This window comes from Arachis hypogaea, chromosome 6 (genome assembly GCF_003086295.3).
Source record: "Arachis hypogaea cultivar Tifrunner chromosome 6, arahy.Tifrunner.gnm2.J5K5, whole genome shotgun sequence".
NCBI lineage: Eukaryota > Viridiplantae > Streptophyta > Magnoliopsida > Fabales > Fabaceae > Arachis > Arachis hypogaea.
Window position 1 is genome coordinate 53,803,024 of NC_092041.1, and position 10,041 is coordinate 53,813,064.

The following is a 10,041-nucleotide window of genomic DNA, read 5'->3' on the forward strand; positions in this document are numbered from 1 at the left end:
TTAGTTTCTTGTTAGTTAAGTAATTAATTTTAATTTTAAAAATAAAATCTTTTTCAACCATATCTTTTTATCATATCTTTTTATCTTATCTTTTTATCATATCTTTTTCAAAATTTTATCTTTTTCAAAAATTTGATTTCAAAATATCTTATCTAACTTCTTATCTTCTAATCTTTTCAAATTTGATTTTCAAATCTTTTTCAACTAACTATTTGACTTTTTGTTTGTTTCTTATCTTTTTCAAAACCACCTAACTACTTTTCTCTCTCTAATTCAATCTCATCTTTAATTTTCGAAAATCATTAACTCCTTTTCAAAATTAATTTTCGAAATTCTTCCCCTCTCCTCTTCTTCTATTTATCTATTTATTTACTAACATTTCACTTCACCTCTCTTCATCTCAAATCACTGCCCCTATCCTTACCCTTGTGTTTGGATTCTCCTTCCTTTATTCCCTTCTTCTTCTACTAATAATAAGGATCCTCTTTACTGTGACATAGAGGATTCCTCTTCTTTTCTTGTTCTCTTCTCTTTCATATGAGCAGGAACAAGGAAAAAGGCATTCTTGTTGAAGCTGATCCAAAACCTAAAAGGACTCTGAAGAGAAAACTAAGAGAAGCTAAATTACAACAATCTAGAGACAACCTTTCTGAAATTTTCGAACAAGAGAAAGAGATGGCAGCCAAACCCAACAACAATAATGCAAGGAGGATGCTTGGAGATTTCACTAAACCAACGTCCAAATTTGATGGAAGAAGCATCTCAATTCCTGCCATTGGAGCAAACAATTTTGAGCTAAAACCTCAATTAGTTGCTCTAATGGAATAGAACTGCAAGTTTCATGGACTTCCATCAGAAGATCCCTACCAGTTCTTAACTGAGTTCTTGCAGATCTGTGAGACTGTTAAGACTAATGGAGTAGATCCTGAAGTCTACAGGCTCATGCTTTTCCCTTTTTCTGTAAGAGACAGAGCCAGAACATGGTTAGACTCACAACCTAAAGATAGCCTGGACTCCTGGGATAAGCTGTCGCAGCCTTCTTGGATAAATTCTTTCCTCCTCAAAAGCTGAGCAAGCTTAGAGTGGATGTGCAGACCTTCAAGCAAAAAGATGGTGAATCCCTCTATGAAGCTTGGAAAAGATACAAGCAGATGACCAAAAAGTGTCCTTCTGACATGTTTTCAAAGTGGACCATATTAGATATATTCTATTATGGTCTATCTGAGTTTTCCAAGATGTCATTGGACCACTCTGCAGGTGGATCTATTCACCTAAAGAAAATGTCTGCAGAAGCTCAGGAACTTATCGACATGGTTGCAAATAATCAATTCATGTACACTTCTAAGAGGAATTCCGTGAATAATGGGATGCCTCAGAGGAAGGGAGTTCTTGAAATTGATGCTCTAAATGCCATATTGGCTCAGAACAAAGTGTTGACTCAGCAAGTCAACATGATTTCTCAAAGTCTGAATGGATTGCAATATGCATCCAACAGCACTAAAGAGGCATCTTCTGAAGAAGAAGCTTATGATCCTGAAAATCCTGCAATGGCAGAGGTAAATTACATGGGTGAACCTTATGGAAACACCTATAATTCATTATGGAGAAATCATCCAAATTTCTCATGGAAGGATCAACAAAAGCCTCAACAAGGCTTTAATAATGGTGGAAGAAATAGGCTCAGCAATATCAAGCCTTATCCATCATCTTCTCAGCAACAGACAAAGAATTATGAACAGAATACCTCTAACTTAGCAAACTTAGTCTCTGATCTGTCTAAGGCCACTTTAAGTTTCATGAATGAAACAAGGTCCTCTATCAGAAATCTGGAGGCACAAGTGGGCCAGCTGAGTAAGAAAATCACTGAAACTCCTCCTAGTAATATCCCAAGCAATACAGAAGAGAATCCTAAGAGATAGTGCAAAGCCATTGATATAGTCAATATGGCTGAATGCAAGGAGGAAGGGGAGGACGTGAGTCCCAAAGAGGAAGACCTCATGGGACGTCTCCCAACCAAGAAGGAGTTCCCTATTGAGGACCTAAAGGAATCTGAGGCTCATATAGAGACCATAGAGATTCCATTAAATCTCCTTTTGCCATTCATGAGCTCTGAAGATTATTCTTCCTCTGAAGAGGATAAAGATGTCACTGGAGAGCAAGTTGCTCAATATCTAGGAGCCATCATGTAGCTGAATGCCAAGTTATTTGGTGATGAGACTTGGGAAGGTGAACCTCCCTTGCTCATTAGTGAACTTGATACATGAGTTCAGCAAACCTTACCTCAAAAGAGACAAGATCCTGGCAAATTCTTGATACCCTGTACCATAGGCACCATGACCTTTGAGAAAGCTCTATGTGACCTAGGGTCAGGCATAAATCTTATGCCACTCTCTGTAATGGAGAAGCTGAGGATTATTGAGGTACAGCCTGCCTTATTCTCGTTACAATTGGAAGACAAGTCAGTAAGACAAGCTTATAGATTAGTAGAGGACATGTTGGTAAAGGTTAAAGGCCTTTACATCCCTGCTGATTTCATAATCTTAGACACTAGGAAGGAGGAGGATGAATGCATCATCCTTGGAAGACCTTTCCTAGCCACAGCAGAAGCTGTGATAGATGTTAACAGAGGAGAATTAGTCCTTCAATTGAATGGGGACTACCTTGTGTTTAAGACCCAAGGGTGTTCTTCTGTAAACATGGAAAAGAGGCACAGTAAGCTTCTCTCAATACAGAGTCAAATAAAGCCCCCACAATCAAACTCTAAGTTTGGTGTTGGGAGGCCACAACTAAACTCTAAGCTTGGTGTTGAGAAGCCCCCACATTCAAACTCTAAGTTTGGTGTTGGGAGGCCCTCATCATGCTCTAAACATCTGTGAGGCTCCATGAGAGCCCACTGTCAAGCTATTGACATTAAAGAAGCGCTTATTAGGAGACAACCCAATTGTTATTTATCTAATTTTATTTTATTTTCATTGTTCTTTTATGTTTTATTAGGTTCATGATCATGTGGAGTCACAAAAAAATTATTAAAATTAAAAACAGAATCAAAAATAGCAGAAGAAAAATCACACCCTGGAGGAAGGACCTACTGGCATTTAAATGCCAGTAAGGAGCATCTGGCTGGCGTTTAATGCCAGAACAGAGCATGGAGCTGGCGCTGAACGCCAGAAACAAGCATGGAACTGGCATTCAATGCCAGAAACATGCTGCAGTTGGGCGTTGAACGCCCAGAACATGCATCACCTAGGCGTTTAAACGCCAGAATTGCATGCAAAGGCATTGTACATGCCTAATTGGTACAGGGATGTAAATCCTTGACACCTCAGGATCTGTGGACCTCACAGGATCCCCACCTACCTCACCCTCTTTCTCTCCATTCACGGTCATCCCTTCTATTTTTCACCTCTCACATCCATCCATCTCTCTCCCTCTCCTCCATATCTTCTTCTTCTTCTTCTTCTATTCTTTCTTCTTTTGCTCAAGAGCGAGCAACATTCTAAGTTTGGTGTGGTAAAAGCATAGCTTTTTGCTTTTCCATAACCATTGATGGCACCTAAGGCCAGAGAAACCTCAAAAAAAAAAGAAGAAGAAAAAGGGAAGACAATTGCTTCCACCTCTAAGTCATGGGAGATGGAGAGATTCATCTCAAGGGTCTATAGCTCAATGGTAGAACATTTGACTGCAAATCAAGAGATTCCTAAGATACCTCAGGGGATACATTTTCCTCCACACAATTATTGGGAGCAACTAAAGGATAGGAGCACCAAAATCACTAGGGATCATGCAACAGAAGCAAGGAAGAAACATAGAGAAGCTCAAAGAGCACCATTGGTTCTTCAAGAGGAGGATTCCACCCTCACTAAGGTGGACTCATTCCTTAATCTCCTTGCTCTTATTTTTCTGTTTTTTTTTATTTTTATGCTTCATGTGTGTTTATGTTTTTGTGTCTCTACCTCATGATCATTAGTATTTAGTAACTATGTCTTAAAGCTATGAATAATTCCATGAATCCTTCACCTTTCTTAAATAAAAAATATTTCTAAATCAAAAGAACAAGAAGTACATAAGTTTCGAATTTATCCTTGAATTTGGTTTAATTATATTGATGTGGTGACAATACTTTTTGTTTTCTGAATGAAATCTTGAACAGTGCATATTTTTGATCTTGTTGTTTATGAATGTTAAAATTGTTGGCTCTTGAAAGAATGATGAACAAAGACAAATGCTATTGATAATCTGAAAAATCATGAAATTGATTCTTGAAGCAAGAAAAAGCAGTGAATAGCAAAAGCTTGCGAAAAAAATTGCAAAAAAAAAAGAGAAAAAGCAAGTAGAAAAAGCCAATAGCCCTTAAAACCAAAAGGCGAGGGTAAAAAGGATCCAAGGCTTTGAGCATTAATGGATAGGAGGGCCCAAGGAAATAAATCCAGGCCTAAGCAGCTAAATCATTTTTTTTGGCATTGTTTTTAGGTAGTTTTTAGTATAATCTAGTTACTTTTAGGGATGTTTTCATTAGTTTTTATGCTAAATTAACATTTCTGGACTTTACTATGAGTTTGTGTATCTTTCTGTGATTTCAGGTATTTTCTGGCTGAAATTGAAGGACCCGAGCAAAACTCTGAAAGAAGGCTGACAAAGGACTACTGATGTTGTTGGATTCTGACCTCCCTGCACTCGAAATGGATTTTCTGGAGCTACAGAACACCAAATGGCGCGCTCTCAACGACTTTAGAAAGTAGCCATTCAGAGCTTTCTAGCAATATATAATAGTCCATACTTTATTCGAGATTTGACGATGTAAACTGGCGCTCAACGCCAGCTCCATGCTGCATTCTTGAGTCAAACGCCAAAAACACGTCATGAACCAGAGTTGAACGCCCAAAACACGTTACAACTTGGCGTTCAACTCCAAGAGAAGCCTCAGCTCGTGGATAGATCAAGCTCAGCCCAAACATACACCAAGTGGGCCTCGGAAGTGGATTTATGCATCAATTACTTACTCTTGTAAACCCTAGTAGCTAGTCTAGTATAAATAGGACTTTTTACAATCATATTAGACATCCTGGATTGTATTTTTGATCCTGTGATCATGTTTGGGGGCTGGTCATTCGGCCATGCCTGGACCTTTCACTTATGTATTTTCAACGGTGGAGTTTCTACACACCATAGATTAAGGGTGTGGAGCTCTGTTGTACCTCAAGTTTTAATACAATTACTACTATTTTCTATCCAATTCGATTTATTCTTGTTCTAAGATATTCGTTGCACTTGAACTTGATGAATGTGATGATTCGTGACACTCATCATCATTCTCACCTATGAACACGCGTGACTGACAACCACTTCCGTTCTACCTTAGACCGGGTGCATATCTCTTGGATTCCTTGATCAGAATCTTCGTGGTATAAGCTAGAATTGATGGCGGCATTCATGGGAATCCGGAAAGTCTAACCTTGTCTGTGGTATTTCGAGTAGGATTCTGGGATTGAATGACTGTGACGAGCTTCAAACTCCTGAAGGCTGGGCGTTAGTGACAGACGCAAAAGAATCACTGGATTCTATTCCAACCTGATTGAGAACCGACAGATGATTAGCCGTGCTGTGACAAAGCATTTGGACTTTTTTCACTGAGAGGATGGGATGTAGCCATTGACAATGGTGATGCCCTACATACAGCTTGCCATGGAAAGGAATAAGAAGGATTGAATGGATGCAGTAGGAAAGCAGAGATTCAGAAGGAACATAGCATCTCCATATACCTATCTGAAATTCCCACCATTAAATTACATGAGTAACTCTATCTTTATTTTCTGTTTATTTACTATTATATGATTTTCAAAATTTCATAATCAATTATTATCCGCCTGACTGGGATTTACAAGATGACCATAGCTTGCTTCATACCAACAATCTCTGTGGGATCGACCCTTACTCACGTAAGGTATTACTTGGACGACCCAGTACACTTGCTGGTTAGTTGTGCGGAGTTGTGACAAAGTGTAATTCATGTTTAAGAGCACCAAGTCTTTGGAGCCATTGTTGATGATCACAATTTCGTCCACCACGCATCCTGCATACGCCTCAGCTTTCTGCATACGTAGAACCTCTGGGCAGAGCCCAATGGCTACGTCGCGAGCATGTCTGCGTACGGGAGCTATGTAGAGTAGGTAAAAAGTTGTTAAGTCCAAAAATTCAATTTTTCATACCTAACTTTGAATGCACATAACTTTTTCATTAAAACCATTTCTATTCTATTTTTCAAATGTTACGAACTTCACGGACCCAACTTTCATTCCAACAAAAGTTTCATCAAACTTAGAAATCTAGAAGCCGAGTTATGGCTCGTCGAAGTTGGTCAAAAATTAGATTTTTCCAAAAATACCAAACCTCAAATTTCCAAAACATTCCATTTTCAAATCCTTACCAATTTGCATCGAAATCAACCCTATCCACATACACCTAAGTTCTAGCCATTCCATAACCTTTTCAACACAAAATCTAACCATTAATTCAATATATTCCAACACTAATTTTTTTTATCAAACTCAATTAATTCATCATCAAACATCAAATCCCAATAATTCACATCAAACTCCACATTTTATGCTCATAACATAATTCATGAACCCAGCCATCTAATTCAACACCCATTTACATCAAGTTCAACAATTATCATCATTATTTACTAAACATAACAATTCATATATTCATCTTATCCTATAATCAACTAGTCTAAGTTTTCATAATACATCATATTTTAACTATGAGAAACTAAAAGCATACCTTGGCCGATTCCTCCCTAAGCTCAAAACCACCAAAATTCAAGTTTCAAGATTTCCAATCAACTCTAATAAATTCCAGCCACCAAAGCTCTATTCCAAGTGCTCCAATTTGCCATCTCAACACAATTTTAATCTAATCAATAAAATTCATCAAATTAATACTAAGGTTTACAAAATTGGACAAACTACAAGAGTTTAGAATTTTCTTACCTTATCCATTGAAGATTGGACAAAAATCCAACAATTATCAAATATTAGTATCATATTTATAGAAATTAAATGTAATACAGAAATTAATTATTGCAATATCAATTTACCACTATGAACATTAGTATCATATTTATAGCAATTAGAATTATAAATTTATGTTTAGTTTTTTATATAATTATAATTAAGATATTTTTTAAATTAGTATAATTATGCATTATTCATTAAATGTAAATTGTAATATAATTCTAATAAAGATATTTTATAAAATAATTTTAGAAAAGAGAATAGTGCTTTTATTTTGAAAAGAAAATAAATTCTTGAGAAATTGACACCTTACTTTCATTAGTTGGGAGAAAATCTAATTTTAGTATATTAAGTAGATTATTTGATATAATTATAATAAAGATATTTTTCTAAAAATAATTTTAGAAGAGAGAATAGTGCTTTCATTACATGAGAATAGTACTTTCTAAAAATAAAGATATTTTCTTAAATTAGTATAATCATACATTATTCATTAAATGCTAATTGTAATATAATTATAATAAAGATATTTTTCTAAAAATAATTTTAGAAGAGAGAATAGTGATTTCATTACATGATAATAGTACTTTCTAAAAATAAAGATATTTTCCTAAACTAGACACTCGTAACATTTTTAAGTGTTTCTAACTTTCTATCTACTACTTGGTGTCAACCAAATTTTGAATCTGGATGTAGCTATTATTTTTTTTTTTTTTTGGTCAAGCACCCTTAGACCTCTTTCCTTTTCTAATAGATTTCAAATATCAACTTTTTAGATATGGCTTGAATTTGAACCTGGACATAGCTGTTCACGGGGCAAATGAGTTGCTCGACAACACTAGTATTTGACTATTTGGATTTACAATTTTTTGGTATTATGTTATACTATTCTTTTTGTTTACTAACATTTTGTGGCCGAAAAACAAAACACCACAACTTAACAGGTAGATACATGGGCCGGACTAACTTAATGTGGTTTCTATTTAGTGAAGTGGCTTAATGGTGTATGGAAAATAGATAGTGGTCTGTCCAAAAAATTAGTGGCCCGTTGAAGAAGCCAGCAATGGAGGAGGGGGAAGATTTCAGCGAGCGCGAGAGGGAAGAGGGGTTCAATGTCGGGTCGGGTTTTTTGGTTAAGAATGGGTTTCTTTTTTGTTTGTGTTTGGGCCCGGTTGTTGGTTCAGTTCCTGACCAAAAAACAGAAAAAAGAATATAGATAGCTTCTCCGATTAGGGTTTTTATTTTTTAAGCAGAGGACGGACATTGAGCAGCCAAACCACCAGCAGCAACAGCCATGGTCCTCAAGTACGTTCCCTCTATCTTCTTCTTCTTCTTCTTCTTCTTCTCCGATTAGATCCTTTTCACTGATCTATAATCTATGTGTATAGTTCTATCTTCTGTGATGGATGAGCTTCTCCGAGCTCAAAAATTATTATTTTAACACAGTAGGAACGAGAGAACGACTTATATTTATTATGAATTTGCGCCATCTTTTTTCTCTTGGCTGATATGTATACTTCTTTGCAATAATGTAAAAAAGTACCTGCGATGGTTAGATTTTTTAGAGATTGCTTTTTGGTTCTTGCTAGGACTTTCAATTTCTTTTCAAAACTTTAAGAAATGGTGTTAGTAGGTGTTGCGAAATTGCCTTGAGTTTTCAAACTTCGAAAGATATCTATTTGTTTAAACTGCTCAAAATAGCTGGTGCTTAACATTTTATTTTAGTAAAAGAGTAACCATTTTGAGTATTTTAGTTTCAATATGCTTATTGATATTAAATACTTGTTATTGTCATATTAGGACGGAACTTTGCCGCTTTAGTGGCGCCAAGATCTACCCTGGGAAGGGCATCAGATTCGTTCGTGGTGATTCTCAGGTGATTTTGTGATTCTGATTTAATCTTGTTGCTATATGTTGCTGCTTTATTTAGCTGAATGTGCTGTTCTTTATGATGTTGATTGAACAGGTCTTTCTGTTTTCAAACTCGAAATGCAAAAGGTATTTCCACAATCGTTTGAAGCCATCAAAGCTCACATGGACTGCCATGTATAGGAAGCAACACAAAAAGGTGGTTGTCTAATTTGATGCAAACGATTAAATGAACATCCAAGATGAACTTGTAATCCGGAATCATAATTAATGAACCTCCTTAGAAGCATCTGTGCTTTTTGTGATGTATAGGACATTGCTCAAGAAGCTGTGAAGAAGAAGCGTCGTGCTACCAGGAAGCCATACTCTAGGTCAATTGTTGGTGCTACCTTGGAAGTTATCCAGAAGAGAAGAACCGAGAAGCCTGAAGTTAGAGATGCAGCAAGGGAAGCTGCTCTTCGGTGTGTAATCAGTCACTCTTTCTCCCTCTGTGCTCTAGTATGCCCACTGACATTAATCTTATATGATATCTATTTCAATGATGCTATGCAGTGAAATTAAAGAGAGGATCAAGAAGACAAAAGATGAGAAAAAGGCTATGAAGGCAGAGGTATCGGCTAAGCAACAAAAGGCACAGGGCAAAGGCCATGTTACAAAGGTTGCTGCACCGAAAGGTCCCAAACTTGGTGGAGGAGGTGGCAAACGCTGAGTTTCTAGTTTTGTACCTTTTTGGATACCGTTTAAATAGAGTTGTTTTGAAGCTTCTGTAGTGATACTGTATTTGCTTTCTTCATTAATCGTTTCTTATCATGCTATTTGATCAAACGTAATCTTGAAACTTGAGTAACTTGTTATTGAGTGGATTACCCCACCCATTATATCGTTATGTTATACTCGAAACAACCTCTATATTTGTTATTTTTCTTTAAATTTAAGTTTGGTTATTGCATATTTGCTCTGTATTTTAAGGTTTGTTCTATTTTTATCGCTTACTGTTGCGGTCATAGCTATGGGTTTACGGATTATTACGCTCTGTGGCTAGTCAAATTGAGTAGGTCAACCCAATCAATGTATAAATTTCCAAATGAAATAGTGTTATGTGTTGTCATAAGATCAAATTGGATATGTATTAATATGGGCGGTTAATTTCTATTTC

General features: G+C 36.4%; 1 protein-coding gene across 1 annotated transcript; it reads left to right on the forward strand.

The window, feature by feature from the left end:
- The first annotated feature begins 8,181 nt into the window (after positions 1-8,181).
- Positions 8,182-9,834, forward strand: LOC112696611 (large ribosomal subunit protein eL24). The gene is made up of 5 exons (XM_025749440.3): positions 8,182-8,321; positions 8,817-8,892; positions 8,983-9,084; positions 9,198-9,346; positions 9,438-9,834. Exons 1-5 carry the CDS (start codon positions 8,311-8,313, stop codon positions 9,592-9,594), a joined length of 495 nt encoding a protein of 164 aa, XP_025605225.1. The 5' UTR covers positions 8,182-8,310; the 3' UTR covers positions 9,595-9,834.
- Positions 9,835-10,041: the final 207 nt, after the last annotated feature.

Coding starts and splice junctions, on each gene's coding strand:
- LOC112696611 (XM_025749440.3), top strand. Junction 8,893..8,982: donor TCGTTCGTGGTGATTCTCAG/GTGATTTTGTGA, acceptor TTGATTGAACAG/GTCTTTCTGTTTTCAAACTC. Junction 9,347..9,437: donor GCAAGGGAAGCTGCTCTTCG/GTGTGTAATCAG, acceptor GATGCTATGCAG/TGAAATTAAAGAGAGGATCA.